Genomic DNA, 22174 nt, shown 5'->3' with positions numbered 1-22174 from the left:
TAGCAGTAACGAACAATTGTTTTTTAAAAAAAAGAGGCCTGATGCTTTCTCACAAGATCCAAGATAAATTGCCGGTTCCAGTTAACGTTTACTGTCCAAAGATTAAAAACGGAGAATTACACATCGTGGATATAATCAAACAACATAATTGGCCTTGGGAAAGTCTGCTTAATGCTAGCACAAAATAACAAAATCCTATCGGTGAAATTATACCCATAGTATACATCAGTGTGACTGGACACAATGCTTGTTACGTTCTATTTAGTGAAGTAATAACTGGATGTCTTTGGAAAGTACAATGCTGATGAATGCTGTTTTTTTAAAAATATTTTAGTGGTATTTATGCAGAAGCCTTGAACCAATTCCAATTGTTTTTTTTTTTTTTTTTTGGGGGGGGGGGGGGGGGGTACATTATGAAAATGGGTTTGGAACAACTTAAAAAGGCAAGTCAAGGCACCACAATAGTTCATTGCGTGCCTTTCATCACGTATTTCGGGACTATTGTTAACCCGAGAGCCTCTCTGTTTTTTCTGTTTGTTTTCTGTGTGTTCCCTTCATTTATTAAAAAATAAAATATACAACTCTTTCATGAGACATCCCGTGTAGTTGTCCAAACACTCGCCCGATAACCAGCTGAGATAACACTGGTACCTTGACCTTCTTGTTGATGGACGCAGCCCGTTGGCACCGTGTTTGCTTATCAGACTAAACGGATAGTTCCTTCCTGGTTTTCTAAGGCCCAGTATGTAATTACGTGTGCTGGCTGGTTTGCTGCGTGTGTGTGTATGCCTTTCCCAGCACTCCCAATGTTTTCCTTTGTACCGTCAGCTTCCTATTGTACTCTCATGGCGATTGCGTCACCGCTTGCTCACTTGACGACCAGGTCTCTGTCATCTCCTCTGGTTTCTAGGATTCAAAGTTTCTGTTGATTGTCCTCATATTGGATGTAACTGTTAGTTCAACTTTAACAACCTCTTCCCCAACTCTTCAATCCTCGATTTGATGATGTCCACTATTTTACTTGGACGGTGTACTTTATGTTACTCTGTAGGCTCTGCATTCCCATTTAAATTGACTGCTGCCAAAAAGTTATCTGCAAGGAAAAAGAAGGTTTACATAACAGGGTCCTCTTTCTAGCACCAGATCAGTGTTTCTTATTTCCTGTTGGGGGAGTGGACCTTTTGTTGTCCAGTTAGCCACACAAATATTTGTTTTAACTGCTGTGTTATTGAATTGGGAGATTTGTTTTTTGAAAAAGGCAGGCACATGCACCGATGGGTTACTAGCTGGCTTGCTAGACAGTGAACGAAACTGCCTAGCAGGATTTGTCCTTGTTGAAATGAGATAAATAGGGTGAAGTCAGTTAGTTGATGACCTTATCAAGTAAACGTCTGTGTAAGCTCTCAGTCGTACAGGAGTGGTCCATCGATGAGAAGGTTTCTTCAGCCGTCATCTGTACAAAAGTGAAGGTTTCGGACGTTTCGCCTCCTATCCAAGAGGCTTCGTCAGCGAACTAAAGTCTGACTGGTCGTATCGGCCCCATTTATATATCCCTAATGTCCAGACATGGTGGCGCCGGACACAGCTATGATAGGTCCCTACTCTCAGGTTGGGGGGGGCAGGGGACCCCTCCCTGTGGCCCCACTGATTGTTCCTACATTCCTGACTAACGACTGGCCTATTACCCCCACTCCCCCCGGTATCACCTCATCAGCATAACGACCCTCATCAGCATTGCGAAAGTTGCCTAACCTGTTTTGCCTAAGCAGGCTATTGTATGAACGATCCAAATTGAACCTCACCCCACCAGACCGGTTTAATGAAGGATTTTGTTGTTTTATAAGAATCGCTTCTTTTACCCCCCTTTCAAACCATCTATGTTCTTTCGCTAAGATTTTAACCTCATTGTCGTCAAATGAGTGGTTGCTAGCTTTTAGGTGCAAATGTACTGCCGATTGAGGCCCACTAGTATTATCCCTGCGATGTTGATAAAGTCTTTTTTTGAGAATTTGTTGAGTCTCCCCAATGTACTGCTCTTTACAATTTTCATTCTTACAATGTATGGAATAAACTACATTACTTTGTTTTTCATTTGGTAGCCTATCTTTTGGATGCACTAATTTTTGCCTTAACGTGTTTATCGGTTTGAAATAAGTAGGAATTTTATGTTACCAAAGGACTCTTTGTAATTTTTCAGAAACTCCTGCAATGTACGGTACTGCTACTCCTCTCCTTTTTGAATCTTGAGAATTATTGGTTTCGTTCGCTATTCTTTCTTTCTGACATTTGTTGAATGACCACTGAGGGTACCCACAGTTAGTGAGTGCTCTCCTGATATGTTTTGACTCCTTTTCTCTACCTTCAGTGCTAGTTGGTATTAGTTTAGCCCTATGCTGGAGGATTCTGATAACTCCTAGTTTATGTTGTAAAGGGTGGTTAGAGTCAAAAAGTAAGTATTGGTCAGTGTGCGTAGCCTTCCTAAAGACTTCTGTTTTTAGCGCTCTGTCCTCTTTTATAATTACTTTACAATCCAAGAAGGCTAGTTGGTTCTCTTGAATGTCCTCACGAGTAAATTTAATGTTGAAGTCTACAGAGTTGAGGTGATCTGTGAAGGATTGAATTTCTTGTTTCTTAATTATGACAAAAGTATTGTCCACATATCTAAACCAGTGTCTAGGTTTTGTCCCCGGGAAGGATGTGAGGGCCTGTTTCTCCATCTCTTCCATGTAAAGATTAGCCACTATGGGTGAAACTGGTGAGCCCATAGCACAACCATGAATTTGTTTATAAAAATTTTCCCGAAATTGAAAATACGTAGTATTAAGGCAGATTTCTAATAATTGGCAGATGTGATCCGGTTTAAGTTTGGTTCTTTCATGCAGAGAAACATCCGCCAGCAGCCTCGTCCTCACCACTGAGACTGCTGCTGGGGTTGGGACAGATGTAAAGAGAGAAGTCACATCGTATGATGCCAAAGTTTCCTCAGGTTCCAATATGAGGTCTTTGATCCTCTCTACAAACCCTGTGGTGTTCTCTACGTGATATTCTGTGTTACCAACCAACAGAGCTAAAATAGTTTTTAAATATTTGGCTACATTGTATGTAGAGGAGTCAATGCTACAAACAATGGGTCTGAGGGGGAACCCTTCCTTATGTATTTTTGGCAGGCCATAGATACATGGCGTGGCCTCTCCCGGGTATAATCTAAAATACATCTGTTTGTCTATATGTTTTCCTTTCTCTAACTTTTGGAGACAGTCAATCATTTCTTTCTTGTATCTATTGGAAGGGTCCCTTTTTAGTTGCTCATACGTGTTAGAATCACTGATTAACCTATTTATTTTGTCTTCATAATCCAATGTGTTGAGAAGCACTGTGCATCTGCCCTTGTCTGCTGGCAAAATAGTAATATTTTTGTCTTTTTGTAGAGTAGTTAACGCCTTTCTCTCTTCTAATGTTATGTTGGGCGGAGGAAGTTTGGCACTACTGAGAAGAGCTGATATTTTAATGCGTAGATCATCTGCCTCTGCATACGAAAGTTTGTTATTTTTAATAGCCGATTCAGTAGCTGTGATATAATCTATTGTAGGTATAGTTTTAGGAGTCACTGAGAAATTTAAACCTTTGGTAAGTACCGCCTTTTCTGTCTCTGAGAGATCTCTGTCTGACAAATTTTTGATCCAATTCTCCCTTGCAAACTGTTCATTCCTAATTTTTCGCGTGTTTACCAGTAGCTGAGATTGTTTCAGTAAAGGTAATTTTTGAAATTTACCCTTTTGTCTCTCTTTGGTTTTGCTGTGGTGCCTCATATAACCGGATTTAGTAAATTCACACACTTCCTGATAGATTATGCTGATGAGGTGATACCGGGGGGGAGTGGGGGTAGTAGGCCAGTCGTTAGTCAGGAATGTAGGAACAATCAGTGGGGCCACAGGGAGGGGTCCCCTGCCCCCCCCCCCCCCCAACCTGAGAGTAGGGACCTATCATAGCTGTGTCCGGCGCCACCATGTCTGGACATTAGGGATATATAAATGGGGCCGATACGACCAGTCAGACTTTAGTTCGCTGACGAAGCCTCTTGGATAGGAGGCGAAACGTCCGAAACCTTCACTTTTGTACAGATGACGGCTGAAGAAACCTTCTTATCAAGTAAAACAATGTTCCTATTTATGTATTTATTTATTTATTTATTTATCTAGTCATTAATTCAACTATTTATTTGTTTATTTGTGTATTTTTGACAGGGGTTAGGGGTGGTACATGATGCTGTTTCACATAGGACATGTATTTTGTACTCATTACTGAAGTATTTGCCTACTCTATGATGATGATATTTCCAGACAAAGTAAAAACACAATGTGATTGCTGCTGACAGCCATTTAACAGTTGCACAGCTTAGATAAATGGTTTTTGCATGGTGCGTATTTGCAATCTTTCAAACAAGGATAAGCAATATAGATTAGAAAATTGATGGATTGAATGTCCCAAGCCTGGATAAACACAGAGGGTTGTGTCAGGATGGGCATCCGACGTAATAGCTTGGCCAAAACAAGCATGTGAATCAAACCTCTGAAGATGGAGAACACTGATTCGCTGTGATGACCTCTTGAAAGGAAAAGCCAAAAGGAAAAGAAGATGGAAAAATGCAAATATTCTCAGGCCTCTTTGCACGCAGTCGATAATTCCCATCTGTCCTTCAGATACGGCTTGATTATTTTTTTTTCTTCTCCCTTGGCTTTAAAGTGGGGGCTTGAAAGGGAGCTGAGAAAAAATATAGATATATTTCAGAACATCAAATAAAATTTATTGGGGGCTTTATTGGGGCGAAAATAGATTTCTGAAGTGGCTTGATCTCCTTCTACTTTGATATTGTGGGCCACAAAAGACATGCTGCTTAAGTCTTGGCCTTGCAATACTCCTGTTCTAGGTCGCAAAGCTGCAAATTCAGAAATGAATGAAAGTTTAAATCAATCAAAGCACTATTTTTCAGATACTGGAAGTAAGTCCTAATCAGCGACGTGCGGTGAGGTTCATGGCTGGTGAGGCACTGACGTCATTGATGACGTCACCTTTCGTCTCTACTTAGCATTTGAACGGTAAATTCAGCGATTTTGAAAAAAATCCTAAAACGGTGAAGTTAAATGGACAAGAACTTTAAAGTACAAATCACTAAATACATCTAACTGTTTAATTTATTTTTTCATTGGATATTTCCATGACAGCTTTCCATGATGACAGGTGAGGCACTGCCTCACCTGCCTCCACTGACTGCACGTCACTGGTCCTAATACATAAAAAAATAAAATTAAGCCTCTAAACTGACCAAAATGAAGCAGAGTTGATTCTCCCCATCTCTCCCCAGAAGTGAAACCTTAGCAATTTGAAAGCTACTTGCTACATTGTGACGTTAAGTTGAATTTTAATTGTTCAACCCCACTCGAAACATCCTCTTCCGTATGGAGTCGTGAAGTCAAATCGACAATTCTGTACAACCACTAGTGGTGGAACATTTAACGTAATAGTACACTTGTGTTTCTTGCAACAATAAATCTCGAGTCATACTGTCGAAAACTAACAATTTGCTTTTCTTTCTGACTGAGGTAATACACGTGATGGTGTCACCCGAGGAGATGTTTCACGCTCCAACTGTGATCTATGCTGTGTATTCCCGCCGCTTCGTCTGTCATTAAGTCCTATTTTTACAGCCGTGCTGCGGCCTCGCCGCGTCTGCCCACAAGTGACTTTTCCATTCTGTAAGCGTGCGGTGGTCACGTCCACGCTACTTGAGTCGAGATGATCTCGAGTTAGCGAGAGCTTTGATTTGGCTGTGGCGACGTTTCAGTGGTAGCATTTCATTAGCCTGTTTGCATATGGTTTCGTTTCTTCCTGTTGTTTTTGTTTTGTTCATTTCTTGGGCAGAATAATAAAAGCTTTTTACACAAACAATACAATACATCTTGATTTATATAGCACTTTGTAACAACAGCTGAAGCTGTAACAAAGCGCTTAACATGGACAGCTATCGTATGCAGGAAATAAAGCAGTCATAAAGATAATAGAAAGCACCGCGGAGTGAAATCAAGTTCAAATGAGTTGAATGCCAATGAGGACAAGTGAGTTATTATTACTGTCAATGTTAATTTTCGCGAACATTTGACAACAGTTGGGAGATTTAAGAGCCCTGGGAATCTTGAGAAATAAATCAATTATTATTTGGTAGTTAAAAGTTCACAGTCGCTCATTACCGTGTTGTTTTAATCACTCTGACTTCACCGTGCTGGGTGTTCTGTCAACCACAACCACCATGTTAGAATGCACTTTCCATTATGCTTGAAACTGCATCACTCATCATGTATATTGTGTATGCCTGAGTGGTGGTCATGCCACAGGCCAGTGGTTGAATGAGATGAACAAAAAAAGGGCAACAAGATGGCAGGATATAATTATACAGACGTATTTGGGAACAAATCAGACGACTAATCATTAGTATTAACCAGTGGTAGGCATGTATCTTCAGTAGTGCTACATCTGAATCAATCCACATCTGCCACTGAGAAAAAGTGTGCTGTGATTGTAAGTGATAGTGGGGCATCAGGGGGGTTGTTCATCAGGGATTCCTCTCCTGCTGATAGGGCAGATGAGAGCTGGTTGAGGCTCGTGGTGGAGGAATGTGCTTCGGCTGTTTGAATGTTGGCTCTCAGAGGTGAAAGGTCTTCTATGGCTAAGGAGGGGCGCAATAGGACAATGGTCTACTTCTATGAAGCGGGCTTTGTCTTTGAATGTGGTGGCTGAGGTTGGATGCACGTGCTGTTGTCTGGCTTAAAAGCGGCCTATAAATCATTTCATTGCACCACCACCTGAGGCCCAGGGCAAGGTGGGACACTAATGGGGGATTACTTTGGGTGTCGGTGTCTCGTGCAGCCAGTCCATGTGGCTCCACAGTCAATTGGCATATCAAAGGATTTACACTTCACAGAAGTTGTGCTCTCCACCTTTTGTAAGGTCCTTTTTTTTTCGGGTCTGGCTGCGATTTACTGGCAGCACCTTACAAACGCTTGATGGTTGACTGCTGAGAACACACCAAAAATAATTCAAATACATCAAAAGGGTTGTGAGAAAAATCTGCTTGAAGAACATGCTTTTATTCCAGTTATTCTTTCACACCAGAAAAAAAAAACTTGTGAAGTTACAGAACATATTTACCATCAAAGATCATTTTTATAGCATTTATAGACTATAGTTACAGCCAGTGGAGGGTGGTGCATATCGCCCCCCCGGCCTTCAGTGACCCTACGTCTAAATCAATCCAAGTTGTGTGTAAATAAAAAGTCTGGTGTGATTTAAGAGATGGTCCTTTTGCCCGGGAAATAATGTCAGAAGTCGCTCTTTCACACTGCAGAGAAGATTGAACAGGTTTGGGAAGCATTTCCGACCTTTCTTAATGATGTCCATTTTTTTTTCTTGAAACGTTCGTCTTAAAAATGGCTTTAACAGTAAATCTGCAACCAAATCAATGTCTTCTCCTTCAGCTATTGTGGGTTGACAAAACCGCAATTTAATCAACATGACTAGCCAATCATAGTTTGCGAAAACTCTGACGTTAGCCAGGCCTGCGAGCAGGCCCTGCACCTTACCAACTAAAAATCGGATTGATTAAAGCAACAGACATTAGTTAAAGCAACAAAGTCATCGACACCGCATTTAATGTGACATGGCCTGCAGAACTGATTGTGAAGGCATCCAGGTAGATTTCTGACCCTGGTAACAAATGATGGCTGAAATGTGATTAGTTAAATGCTTAAATACAAAAACACACATCTGGAGGCAGCGCAACAGGGGAAAAGTGAAAAGACGCTGAAAGACAATTTGGAATTATTTACTAAGAATTTATGGACAAAATATAATTAACATCAGTCTGTGATTCAGATATTTTTTAGGCCAGGAGGGAAGGCCTAATAGGCCCTGATGGCCCACCAATGGTTACAATAGATATAAAGTCTACATTTCCGTTTTCCAATTCCAGGTTTTGTGGTGGATGGATGGATGAAAGGATAAATGGATACTTTATTCCTCCTCTGAGGCATATAGGCTAGTGCTTTGACAGACAATTTAGCAATGCTCACACTTTTACTGCATTTACAGAGCCAATCATGTGTATTATAACTGCCCCCAGTGGCCAAAGAAAGCACACAAGTAGAAGCGGCACAATGCCCATGTCATCAACGTAAAAATGGGGCACAAACTGCACTAGGGCAAAATGGTGGGTGAATGTCTCTTTTTTTTTTATCAAAATTTGGTAATCACTGCAGCAATATAATGAAGGCGTCTGGATTGTTGGCCACAGGATGACATCAGACTGCATGTCTCCCCTGCTCAGACTGGGAATGACAACACAGGCCAACCAGCGGGTGTAGCCACATCTGGCAGAGCACTTGCACCAAGCACGAGCCTCGCTGCACCAAACCGCACTGAGATGGGAGAGATGGAGGACGAGAGGGAAAGCAATGGTGGCAAGCTCTTTGAGGACTTCGTCCAGGCTTCCACGTGCAAGGAAACTCTGCAGGCCTTCAACGTCCTGTGTGGACACCTCGACCTCGACCCTGCTGACCATGGCTCCTTCTATGACAGCCTGAAGGCCAAAGTCACCTACTGGAAGGCCAAAGCGCTCTGGAGCAAGCTGGACAAGAGAATGTCCCAGAAGGAGTACAAGAAGCGTGAAGCCTGTGTGGGCACCAAGGTACACTTAGCAACAGTATAATGTTCCACAAGTAACTGTGATGGGTAGCATCCATTCATTGCCACAAACTGTTGTAGGTGTTTCATGCAAAAGCTCAATAATGTACAGCAAATTTGGCCACATCTGGAAAAAAGTTTAGTTTTTTCAGTTTAAGCTGAAATAAGCAAGTATATAGCTGAAATTGAAGTGTAATTATTCTAAGTTGCTTAATAGACCAAAGACCAACTGGAATCTGAAGTTTCATCAAGGTTGCAGAAGCTTATATTTCTGTCCTTCTATTTATCTGCCTGTCTACCAGTCTGCCTACCTGTCTGTCGACATAATTAGCTTACTAGCTACTGTATCCATCTACCTGTTTCGCTATCTTTTTTTTCTTTTCATTGGCCAATGGGGAGAATATATATATATATATATATATATATATATATATATATGAATATGGTGCTTAAAATAAACAATAAAAGCGGTATCCGGGAGCACAAACAAAAAAACACAAAATAAGAGTATTTTTGTTATCGAGCATCTTCATCTTAATTACTGTATTTTCCGATGTATAAGGCGCACCGGAGTAGTATAATGTGCACTTAATGCAATTAATGGTGTATTTTCAAACTTCTTCCATAAATAATATGCACCGGACGGGCTATTATACTATACAAATATATGAAAGTTTTCCAAGTATAAAGCACACCAGGTTATAAGGCGCTACACTAGAGGCTGGGGTTATGCACGACTCCTTCTATAGGGGGAAATGGAGTCGGTGGCTGCCAGACCAGTTGTGGCTCAATATTACTTGGCATATAAGGCGCATTGGCGTATAAGGTGCAGGATCATATATTGAAGAAATTCAAGGCTTTTAGGTGCGCCTTATACACTGGAAAATATGGTAAGTTCATAGGGTTGCTTGTTCTGTAGCCACAAGAGGACACAAGCCAGTGTCTTATTGTGCCAGTCCCAAGCGTGTGTCAGGAAGGGCAGCCAACCTAAAAGCTTGGCCAAAACAAACATGCGAATCAAACATCTGAAGATGGAGGACACTGATTCGCTGTGGTGACCCCTGAAGGGAATAGCCGACTTTTAAAGGAGGATTTTACAATGTCAAGGTGTCATAATCACGGTGCCATATTTTAAAGAGATTTAGAAACACAGTTGAGTTGAGTTTTAAGAATTAGCTGACAACAAACTACAGTCCACACTTTCTGATGTAGACTGAAATTGACATGAAACTACCCTCGGGCTCAAATTACGAAAGTCACATATCTCCTGTTTTCTGAGTTTAGTCAAAGTATGGTTGAGGTGCGAACCAGACGGTAGCGTGACATCAATGCCAGTCGACAAGAGAAAGAAAATCACATCATCATGTCAGGCCCCTGAGGTACATATTAATCTGTTTGATTCTTATTCCATGAACGCAGTATTAATCACAATATTACATTTAGACCTCTGGGCCAACATATTTTTGCGATGATTTCCCCTTTTAATGTAAAAAAAAAAAGTATTCTCTATTTTCACACGTCACTAAAATTGTCTATGACTTTAAGACAAGTTTCAAAGCGAAACATGATTTCATCCAGCCCTCAATGTTATTTCATTGCTGTCTAAGAAGCAATTTCATCTGGATTTTACGACAGGGTGTCAGAGGGCTGTTATACTCGGCGAGAACTACTGTATTAAACTGGCATTGACATTTCTATTGGACCGATTATGGAGTTGATCCATCTTGAGCTGTTTAATGGGTTTCCGACGAGTATTCACCAGTGGGGCAGTGGACATTATGCATGACAGTTTATGGGCAAGGTTTCCTCTGCGACGATAAGATTGCGAGTCGGATAGACAGGAAGTGCAGTTGTCCTGACTCAGCAGGAAATAAAGCTCTGAGTGTGGGAAAAATACACCAGTCAGTGGAAACAGGACTCAATAAACAGAATGCTTCTCTGTATCAGTAGCAAGTGATGTTTTTGTTGCTTTTTCACCTGAATCCCACTGAGAGTGATTATTAGACAAACATGTCCAGCTGTTCAGTGGCCTCGATGAACATTGTATTCCCTATGTTTTTTGACACCTGAAAATAAGCACAAAGTGAAACACACTGTTCTCACCTTCGGAGCAAGATTGAAAAACAGCAACAAAAGCTGAGTCATCGCCTTGTTATTTTATCACGGTCAGCAAGAGACTCACTCATATCATATCCGTACCTTGAGTTATTAGTCATGCAATTTCTGAGTTTCATTCATTTCTTTGCTTTGTGTTGCCAGCCAAAATTTGAGTTGCAACAGATACACCAAAATGTCCAGACAAATTAAGACATGCATAGACTTAACATCTGTTATTTAGTAAAATAGGGAACAATAACATGGTCATTGTAATTTAAGTGACATCATCAGTCAAAATGCATTAATTACATTCATGTCATTATGATACCAAATGTTTTATTATATTTAATACCTGTTATTCTGCCCGCGAAAGTAAATCAAACTTCCATGATGCTTGCTAAAGTCCGAATCAAAAATTCAAATTGTCCCATATAAACCACAAAAACAGTCATTATTCTTGACTTCAGATTTGAAAACTACTTATCCATGAATTTTTTGTGGATTCTGTGTAATATGTGGAGGAGATGATCCATTCTAATAGTTTCTCCAAATTCATAACAGCGCTCAAGAGGAAACTGTTACTACAATGTGGCCCTCAGCGAAAAATGAGTTTTACACCTTTGTTATAAAGAGTACTTTCTGTCTAGAATCCAACCTTAATGTTGACAACTGTTAACTTTTCCTTTTACACAGAAAGACATTTATAAATATCTTCAAGTTCAAAAAATCCACACTGGTCATGCCCTATTTCAGTTTTGTCCCACTTTTGAGGTCTTTAAATGTGTCACTTGATGTTACAATAGGAAAGTATCAAAGAGCTCAATGACAATATGGAGATCGGGTGGTATTGTTAAAGTCTTCCAGGGTTTCATAATCAAATTCTGCAGTTTTCTTTAGTGTTGTGATAACCAGAGATGCTCTCATCGACCCCATGACCTGCGTCTCAAAATTGTAGTCAATATTAAATCCCTGGATCTTTTCAGTAGCTAGAAAAACCATCAACATTCTTTTCATCCTGCCTTATGCCAAAAGTCGTAGAAAAATGACAGCATTGAACCATATACAGTTGTGTTTAAACGTTTAAAGGGAAAGAAGAAAAAAAAGCTTTCAGGAAAGAGTACAGCACACTTGCGTCACTTCTTTTCATCTATCATCCAAGAAGCTGATGTCACGTTTGGGGCCGTTTCTTTGATAAAGACAGACGCTGAGCGCTTGACGCGAGGTGACTTCATCCGCTTTGTGGCTGACACACGGGCAAAGCAAAATGTCTGCCAATATCCATCTGTAATCACGGCTCACGCCGATACAAGTCTTTGGCAGATGTTTGTCTTGGCAACCTCTTAATCTGTTTTTTCATTCATGCTGACATCATGTCGTTTTCCCAAGTGGTGCAGCACAGTGATGATTTTCTGCGTGTGTGTTTTAATACTCAGCAGTGTTTTCAAGGGGGGAAAAAACGATGTCAGCGCAGCAAGACAATTTGCACTAATGTGTGAGTAATGTGAGACTTACTCAATCACAACTTGTCCTCCTAGTGCCTCATCATCGGAGGAGGTCCGTGCGGCCTACGCACAGCAATTGAACTCGCCTTGATGGGTGCCAAAGTGGTGGTGATCGAGAAGAGGGACTCCTTCTCCAGGAACAACGTGCTGCACCTTTGGCCTTTCACCATTCACGATCTGCGGGGCCTCGGAGCTAAAAAGTTTTACGGCAAATTCTGCGCCGGGGCCATTGATCACATCAGTGAGTTGAGCACTTCATAATTTGGTAGTCGGGGTTGGGAGTCATTACACATGTGGTGTGTTCTGCAGTCACTGCCACGGTGCGGTTTTAGGTCAACAAATGGTTTAAATTTTTTAATAGCGGTTTTCAGAGTAGGCATTTTGTTGTTCAATTATTCCTTTTTTAGATGATTGTTATATTTGTCATGCAGGGTCCTAACTGCATTTACATGTGTACTGCAACTATACATATGATAAAGTGCAGCACATGAAAAGGTCACCCTATGTACTTTTTCAGTGTTTTTTTTCCTGATAATACAGTACAGTAAAGTCTCGTTATATCGATATTCTCGGGAGTTGGAAAAAATATAGATATAACCGGACTATCGATATATCCGATCCTGCGGGCATGTAATTTTCTCCTTGAGTTCATAGAAATAGTATCGTAATAAGCAGTACTATCGATATAACCGATATCGATATAACGAGACTTTACTGTATTTTGAAAGTGAGATTGTGAAAGGGTTATGTTTCTCACCATTCTGTGATTGCTAAAACAACAATTCCTCAGCATAGTGTTGTTTTTCCATTGTTTTCTTTCCTGTGACGAGCCTCTCTCAGGTAAATTAGATAAAGATATGGATGGATAGAGAAGAAATGTACACAAACATTACAGCTTGGTGTAAATTGTATGGCCAAGCCACTTTGTAAGTCACACTTACGGGATCAAGCACATGAGTTCTACAAAAAAATTGGATTTCGACTCACCTAGTCAGGCTCTGTTTTATTTGGGATGGTGGAGTGGCTAAAACGAGGCACAGAGATTCACGCTGGCCATCTGGAATTTCAAGAAAATGTGTTGATTATTCTGAATCTTTTTCTTTTCCTTTTGGCTTTTCCCTTGAGGGGTCACCACAGGGAATCAGTGTCCTCCATGTAACCCGGTTTTGTGCATCCTCTTCTCTCATACCAGCTAACTTCATGTCCTCTTTGACAACATCCACAAACCTTCTCTTTGGTCTTCCTCTCTGTCTCCTGCCTGGCAGTTCAAAGCTCAGCGTCATCCTCCCGATACAGTCGCACTCTCTCCTCTGGACATGTCCAAACCATCTCAGTCTGGCCTCTCTGACTTTCTCTCCAAAGCCTCTAATATGAGTTGTTATCCTGAATGGACGGTCAATTTCCAGACTAGATGAACCAAGTGCAGATATTCCCACCACTTTTGGATATATATATTGGATATTGGATATGCCTTTATTAGTCTCACAGTGGAGAAATTTACATTTCACAGCAGCAAAGTGATGAAAGGAATGAAAATAGAAAAACTAAATACATGAGCTGCTGGAAAGGCAGCCACTCTCGCGGCGCCGTCTTGAAGTCAAAATAACAAAAAAAAACAAAAAAACTAAATAACAAATAATATGACAGCATAGAGACAATATGACCAAACAATAATTCAATAATTGATAACGCTTTGTCCACTGTATGATGCCCCTCCACCCCCTCCTGGTCATCTATTAACTTTTGGCAGGTGGTGACTGACCTGGGCCTAATTTTTGACATCCTCTGTTCTCGTTAAGACCACTTTTATCCTGCCTGGAGGAAATTAAAACCTGGATGGCACAAAACCTCTTGAACTTCAATGAAAAGAAGACTGTTTGGTCCCAATGGCCCATGTACATCCTGTTGACTTGGGGCCCCTGGCTCCTTATCTGAAGTCAACAGTCTTAAACTTGGGTCTTAAACTGGACAGTGACTTTAAACCTGAACGAAAAAGCGGTGCTGTTGTTGAATCCAGCTTCTTGCATCTTTGACAGCTGACTAAAATAAAACCTCTCCTTTCTCATGAGCATCTTGAAGCAGTAATTCATGCCTTTTTCACATATCGGCTCGATTCCCGTAATGCGCTTTACTTTGGAGTTAGCCAATCCTCCATGAAGTGTCTCCAGCTAGTCCAGAATGGTGGGGCTCGCCTCTTGACTGGTACTCTTAAGAGGGAGCACATAACTCATCCTCTGGCATCCCTTCACTGGCTCCCTATACATTTTAGAGTTCTTTTCAAGATCTTATTATGTGTCTTCAAATCCTTAAATGGCCTCGCTCCTCTTTCCCTCTTGGAGGTCATCCACCCGTACACACCGTCCCGGCACCTCAGGTCTTCTGATCAGACATTTTTGGATGTGCCGAAAACTAAACGGAGGCTCAGAGGGAATTGAGCCTTTTCCGTTGCTGGTCCCACTCTCTGGAATGACCTGCCACTGAACATTCGGAAGCCCACTCGCTGCCCATCGTTAAAACCCGTCTCAAAACTCACTTGTACTCTTTGGCATTCGAGTCAGCATGATTCTGACATGATCTTGGTTTCAGTCCGTGGTGCTTTCTACTAACTTTGTGACCGCTTTATTTTCTGTCTATGACCTGTCCATGTTAAGCGCTTTGTAGCAGCTTCAGCTGTTTTTAAAGCGCTATATAAATCAATCTGTATTGTATTGTATTGTATTGTATTGTGGTTCGCACAATTACAATCTGGGGTGTTGCAAACTAGCTATGACTACAGCCTGAAAATACATCATTGCTTCAGAAAAATGGGTCGCATGGCTGTTTTAGAGTCTTGGAGAAAAAGCACAACACTGACAGGAGAAGAAAAACTTCGAAACCTGAAAGCCAGCCTGTATAGAATGTATACACAAACGACTCGAGCTAAGTAAGAAGTGCTCCTGACCCTCTTTGAAGTGAAGGCGACTGTACCGTGTCCAACAGGCATCAGGCAGCTGCAGCTGATGCTTTTGAAGGTGGCCCTCATTGTTGCGGTGGAGTTTCACATCAATGTGGAGTTTATCAAGCTAGTGGAACCGACCGAGAACCAAGGAAAAGAAGGTATTTCATCTTTTGCCCCACCTTCACCCTTCCATACAGGTTATTTTTAATGAACACATGTCGAGTCAGAAATATCCTTATAAAAAGTCATATCTTTTCAACATGTATATGAATATCCTGTGATGCATTCAGAAAAGGAATCCTTCATGTTTCGTAGAAAAGGGAACTTGTTTTGGGATAAAACAATCTACGATGAAATAATGTGTGATAATTAGTTTTATGTCTGTGTCTAGACACACTCATCTCAGTCTAAGTTTGTTCCCCTTATTTTGACTATTGAGGGATTCCCCCATTACCTTTCACAAAGCAATAGGTGCGACAGGTGAATGGTTTTATGGGAACTTAATTCAAATGGAGCATTAGACAAAGACTGTTCTCATGACTGTTTGAAACTCCCCTACATTGGCTCACAAAATTCCTCCAATATACAGTATGTCCTGGACTCTTTTGCTGTTTGTGAGATGGCCCCCAAACGAGAACTTGTCCTAGCATGGCGGTAATCCTGACATTTCCCGTGTCTGTTTTAAAGTGTTGGACTGCCACTGTTCATTAATTCATTCACTGCCATTCACGAATTTATTCGGGATTGAAAATATGACGTAGAGCGCCATTCCCGAATTTGTTCGGGTTTTGTATTTTCATGCTTGGGTGCCGATAAAGCACTAGACATGGCCTCTGGCAATGTTATTTTCTTTTCCACAAGCGGGTAGCATTTATTTTATCCATGGTAGCACTTTGTTACAACTTCAGCTTTGATGAAAACACAGACGTACAACTTCAGCTGTTAAAGCGCTATATAAACCAACATGTATGTGTTGCATTTTATTTTGGACAGCCGCCCTCATTTGGAGCTCATATAACTCCAGACCCATATGATTTAGGCATTAACTTTTTTCTGATGAAAGAAGAGAGTCTTGGGTTTCTCGCGCTGTATTCAATGTTCATGTAGTCCCGAAAGTCAATATTCGGAGGGTCCTGGAACTCAAGTGACAATGAAAAAATCCTGGCACAGGAGTAGAAACATTTTTGCATTTATATGACAGTGAATGAGTTAAAACCGGTTCAAAGTTGCCAACCTTACCATCATTTTTCATGATTTAGGCACAGGTCACTGCTGACCAACTTCAGCATCAGTTTACGCAAATGTTGTCATACCGGTACAATCAATACATTTTTAAATTGCATGTATTTTGGATCGCTAATTTCATGGCAAAAAGTCTGCTGAGTCACTCTCAAATCAAATAACATAGAAAAACCAGGCTGCCGGATGCTCCCACCTCCATATGAATGAAAGCACTCTCTGTAGGAACAAAAAAAACAACAGCAGACACCGCTTCATTGTTTAGTGGTAACAGGAGGAACAACTTGACTGGCTACTCCTAAGTTTGACTTTCGCGTTGGCTCCCAGCTGTAATATCAATGCGTTGATAACATCAAAGCCTCGCCTAAACTTAGACATACTTCTTCCCCCTCTGCTGCAGCATAGCGGTGCCCTTCATATCCTATTGCACAACAACATGCTAGGTTGTTTCAGTGCTCCACACAATCTCATCCAACGAGTCAAAATCAATTTGTAAAAGGTGCCTTGACACATGGCTTATTTGCCATTTTCCTTGAGCCCATATTGGGAAGAAGCACGGCATCCCAAAGTTGCATTGAATTGAACGTTTAATCCGTATGTGGCATCCCTGGAGCATAAGTAAGTCCTGATCAGCTGACATTTCTCACACTATGTGGCCATTTCTGTCTTCGCCGAGAGAAATAAGGCACAAAGAGAATATTTATGCAATGTGTTTTCCCTTCTCCCACCCAGCCTGATCCTTCTGTGGTCGCCTTCTATTTTCAGAGCAAGGCTGGAGAGCTGCAATCCGACCTGCTGATCACCCCGTGGCTGACTTTGAGTTTGACGTGGTGTTGGGGGCCGACGGGCGCAGGAACACGCTGGAAGGTGAGAGGATGCCCAAAGAATAAGGATAAACCGTGCCCATGCCTCAGGGGTGTACTTTTACTTGAAAAGGATAAAGGGACAATGCATCATATAATGTTACCACGAGGTTGAAACAAAAACAACATCCAAGATTTAAATCATCTTTTCCCACTAGCACTGGAATTATATGGTTGCTGTGTTCAACCAAAATATGCTTGAAAGCAAGATGAAAGAAACCCGAGATGGGTGTTGAATCATGGTTAGTTTTTCACAAGTCATTAACAACACATAGTTAACTTTTTAAATGTATGCCACTCTTAAAAATAGTAAGTTATTGAAAAGAGGCATACATTTTTCTCATTCGCTTATCCTTACTCGAGTCGCAGGTGTGCTAGAGTCTCCCTGCTAACATTGATGGAAACGTGGCAAACACCATGGATTGGCTGACATGACTATTAACCATTTTAATACCATCATGCTTCTCCCTCCCAGTTGAATTTTACCGTCAAAAGGAATGAAATGGAGTACATGTATTACACATTGTGTATTTAAAATGTCAGCTTTGCTCAATGCCATAAAAGGAATGCAGAACATGTAGCATCATATTACTGCGGGAAGCAAATCAATAGTGATCAAAATCTTCTTTGTTCTTTGTTTGCAAGACTGACCAAATGCTGCATCCCAGTAGAAGGCACAGTCGAACCTGTAATTATGCTGCGTAAACATTTACATTCTTCATATTCTATTTAATTATTTTATTACTTCATTGAAAAATAAAGCATAGCATTGTAATAGTAGTCTACCTAATTATTTTTATAGGGAGAGTGAAAACTTAATGGCATTTGACATTTTCTCTCAGAAAATAGCAAACACTAAAATAGGCATTTAAGAAAAGATACACTGTATTTCAAATTTTCCACCATCTACCCATCAGACACCCGATTGTGCCTGTGTGAGGTTCTCACGGTCTAAGCACAAAGGATCGGAATACATAAATACAACAGAGACTTAGAGTAGAGCAGTTGATGCGCACTGGATCCACTGCATAACTTTGCATCACTGTACTCTGTTGAACTCACTGCTTGCTGTGGTCAACCCAACAAGCAATACACAACTCAGGCTTATTCCTAAAAAGGTCAAAAACAAGACTTATGGCTCATTCTTTTGCTTGAAGCAGCTCAAGGGAAATGAGTCAGTCTGAAGTAGGTCTGGGTTTTCACTGGATGTCATGTGGCAAAGCAGCCCAAAATACATCAACAGCTATTTTTTGCAGATTGTTTCATTCTCAATGAAAAGTGGCTGCCATTTATTTATTTATTTATTTATTTTTTTGCAAATGGGTTACTTTTGAGAAATGCTTATTTAAAGTGACTTTCATGTGCATGACTAACATGATATCACATGCACTAAATAAAGCCTTTGAAATGCAATTGAATGGGCTTCACTTTTAGGTTCTTATTACCTCCAACCAAAAGGCGTGATTTATTTCATGGACAAGACAACACAAATGGAAAAACAAATATTAAGAATGTGATTTTCAATTTATATTAATACTTTATAAATATGTCATTTCAAAGTCATTGATTCGTTGTTGTAATTTTATTGATGAATTCATTTGTATTGGGGGTGTTCATGTTTAAGGTGGAAGTACAGTAAAGTCAAAAATGGTCTTTGTAATAACATGACTTATGCATCCCCTCGAGTGCTGCATCCTGATGAATACTGCGTTTGTGGAACAAGAATAAATTTGCAAAATCCATCCCATTTGTAGTCATCCCGAGGGGCGGTCATATTTCCACATGCGGTCAACTGAAAATGACATCACAGATGCTCAGGGTTCAGATAATGACCGATCACCGCTCACCTGTTTTCTGAGTTGGGTCATCACAAACACTTTGTGAAGAACTGTTGTATAAGCCATCAAAATATGTCATTGGAATGAGATGAAAATGATTTTGGCAAAAACACGCAATTACACTCAATTACATTCCGTACAGTACATTTGTTTACTGTACGACTGTTAAATTGTTTGGGTACCGTTCAGTTCTATTCAACAGGTACTATTGCAAATGTTAATGCATCTGAATTTGGCTAATTATTGAAATGATATGCTCAAATTATACCTTCTAGTCATTAACACATCTCCTTTTGAATGAAAATGTGGGCCCATTGGATTGGATTGGATTGGATTGGATTGGATTTGCCTTTATTAGTCTCGCAGTGGAGAAATTTACATTTCACAGCAGCAAAGTTATGAAATGCTGATATGCTGTTATGTCTGTGCTGATGTAATTTAACATGAGTCATGATGTTGGTACCTGAGGAGTTTGGTATCTTTTTTCGAACCACTGATTTTGTGTAAAAGTCCAAGACATGATTTGCTGCTTCTATACAAATCAGTGGTCCAGCTCGCAGTTATTGTTTATACCTGCACGGTAAGTCATCTGTGATTCTGAAATAAGCACCTTGTGATTAGCCTTTAAGACTACTTTTACTGACACAAGGCCACATGATTTGTTTGGTTTCTCTTCCGTTCTGACCTTTTCTCTCAATGTGATTCTCTCTGGCTTTCTGCCGCAGGTTTCAGGAGAAAAGATTTTCGCGGCAAGCTGGCCATCGCCATTACCGCTAACTTCATCAACCGTAACACGACAGCGGAGGCCAAAGTGGAGGAAATCAGTGGTGTGGCCTTCATCTTCAATCAGAAATTCTTCCTTGACCTCAAAGAAGAAACAGGTGAGGGAGAGAAGTTCTGTGACGCCTTCGAGGACACGACACCAATTATTTTCCTCGTTTCTTTATCGCAGGCATCGACCTGGAGAACATTGTGTACTACAAGGACAACACGCACTACTTTGTCATGACTGCAAAGAAACAAAGCCTTCTGGATAAAGGAGTTGTCATTAATGTGAGTTAATAAGTGGCTGACATGAGCAGTTTATCCTGAGTTGCCAAGAGGCCAAGTTCTTGCTCCAAGCTGTTTATTGGCACTGCTTGTTGAAGTTGACTGTAAGACTAAACACAACATAAAGATTATATATATATATATATATATATATATATATATATATATATATATATATATATATATATATATATATATATATATATATATATATATATATATATATATATATATATTATCCCTGAACACAGTACTGTTGAGTAATTGTTTCTTCTTCAAAACATTTTACAAAATGTTGGTGTTTTGTGGAACAGATTAAGGACATTTCCATTCATTTAAACTGGGTAATTTGTCATAAAAGAAGGGATGACATGAAAGAAATACACTTGTAATTAACTCATTCACTGCCGGATGACGTGCAAAAATATGTTCACTCCAGTCCCAGAGTTTTTGTCATTTTCACTCAAATTGCAGGAGCTAAAATATTGAGTTTTAGGACTACATAAACATTCAATGCAGTGCAAGAAACCTTAGACTCTCTTCTTTCATCTGAAAAAAAAGTTAATTCCCAAGTTATATGGGTCTGGAGTTATCTGAGCTTGAAATTGGGGCAGCATTTGCCTTTTGTACAGCTGCCCCTTTTTGGGAGGGAAAAACATTGCCAAAGGTCTGACCAGCACCTTATCGGCATCCCCCCCCCCACAAAAAAAACTAAACAAAACCCGAACACATTTTGGAATCACGTTATGCTTTTCAATTCCCAAATAGATTCGGAAATGGCAGTGAATGAGTGAAAAACGTGTCAGCACTAAACTTTGGTAAAATAAACTACCAGTAAAATGACAGTAACGTTGCCCTGCTTGTTTGATAGGATTACATGGAGACACAAAGGCTGCTGAGCAATGATAACGTTAACCAGGAAGCTCTCCTGTCCTATGCCCGAGAGGCTGCAGACTTTGGCACCAACTATCAGCTTCCCACACTTGATTTTGCAATGAACCACTGCGGGCAGCCCGACGTGGCCATGTTTGACTTCACCAGCATGCACGCTTCCGAGAATGCAGCTCTGGTCAGGGAAAGGTTCGGACATCAGCTTCTGGTTGCGCTAGTCGGAGACAGCCTGTTGGAGGTAAGGTTCCTCCCTGACATGATGAAGACTTGGCCATTGGAAGACTTAGATGCATTTTTTGTCGCTCTTGTCCTATTCAGAGCCTCAATGAGCTGGAGCATATCACAACTGTGGTAGACTCAAGCCCTGTTTGACAGTTAAACACGGCACATAGAGAGAGTCAACCTGTCACGCTAGCATTCACATCATCACTGATAGATTCTGAAGTCTTGGCCTGTAGATCAGTATATCTTCCTGCCTTGAAACTAACCCAGGGTAAAATATGAGAATGTGGAGTTGGTCTTCTGGGAAAACATTTTGTTACAGTGGCCAGGCAACTGTGAACAAGCAACAGTGAAATGATCTTCTCCAAACTCTCACCACAGAGTTAGTTGATACAGTTGATACAAATCTCGATACAAATCTCGATACTACTCGCATCTCGATACTTTTTCCCGACACATTGGATGTGTGTGTTGCATTTGTAGCCTTTCTGGCCCATGGGGACAGGCTGCGCTCGAGGCTTCTTGGCTGCCTTTGACACTGCTTGGATGGTGAAGGGCTGGGCTCAGGGTCGAACAGTTCTTGAGTTGCTGGCAGAGAGGTATGGATTAAAGGACAACCGACGTCACTTTTTTGTTTCTTAACTGACATCAGAAAAATGTTTTATAGCATCTAAAATACCCAAAACACGCAGTATGATATTTTTATTCAAATGCAAAACACCAATAAAAATGAACCAATCCAAAATCTGCAAAAAAATTGAGCTGCGAATTGGGCATTTTCAGAAAGTCCCGCCCTCAGTT

General features: G+C 40.7%; 1 protein-coding gene across 10 annotated transcripts in view; it reads left to right on the top strand.

The window, feature by feature from the left end:
* The window catches only part of mical2a (microtubule associated monooxygenase, calponin and LIM domain containing 2a), a 56375-nt gene that overhangs the window by 4676 nt on the left and 29525 nt on the right, over nucleotides 1–22174 (top strand). For 7 of the 10 annotated variants that reach the window (XM_088992479.1, XM_088992474.1, XM_088992480.1 and 4 more), the window contains exons 2-10: nucleotides 8143–8260; nucleotides 8345–8737; nucleotides 12366–12573; nucleotides 15312–15428; nucleotides 17275–17376; nucleotides 19936–20091; nucleotides 20163–20263; nucleotides 21132–21389; nucleotides 21857–21972. In XM_088992479.1, coding sequence (XP_088848605.1) covers nucleotides 8258–8260; nucleotides 8345–8737; nucleotides 12366–12573; nucleotides 15312–15428; nucleotides 17275–17376; nucleotides 19936–20091; nucleotides 20163–20263; nucleotides 21132–21389; nucleotides 21857–21972 — 1454 coding nt within the window. In that variant the 5' untranslated portion in view covers nucleotides 8143–8257. The remainder of the gene's footprint in view (nucleotides 1–8142; nucleotides 8261–8344; nucleotides 8738–12365; nucleotides 12574–15311; nucleotides 15429–17274; nucleotides 17377–19935; nucleotides 20092–20162; nucleotides 20264–21131; nucleotides 21390–21856; nucleotides 21973–22174) is intronic. The other 3 variants (XM_088992476.1, XM_088992477.1, XM_088992481.1) reach the window with 3 other exon arrangements.

Source organism: Hippocampus bargibanti, linkage group LG03 (assembly GCF_051943395.1).
Source record: "Hippocampus bargibanti isolate YZ-2025 linkage group LG03, ASM5194339v1, whole genome shotgun sequence".
Lineage (NCBI taxonomy): Eukaryota > Metazoa > Chordata > Actinopteri > Syngnathiformes > Syngnathidae > Hippocampus > Hippocampus bargibanti.
The sequence above is the reverse complement of the archived record's forward strand: the minus strand, read 5'-3'. Positions and strand labels throughout refer to the sequence as shown.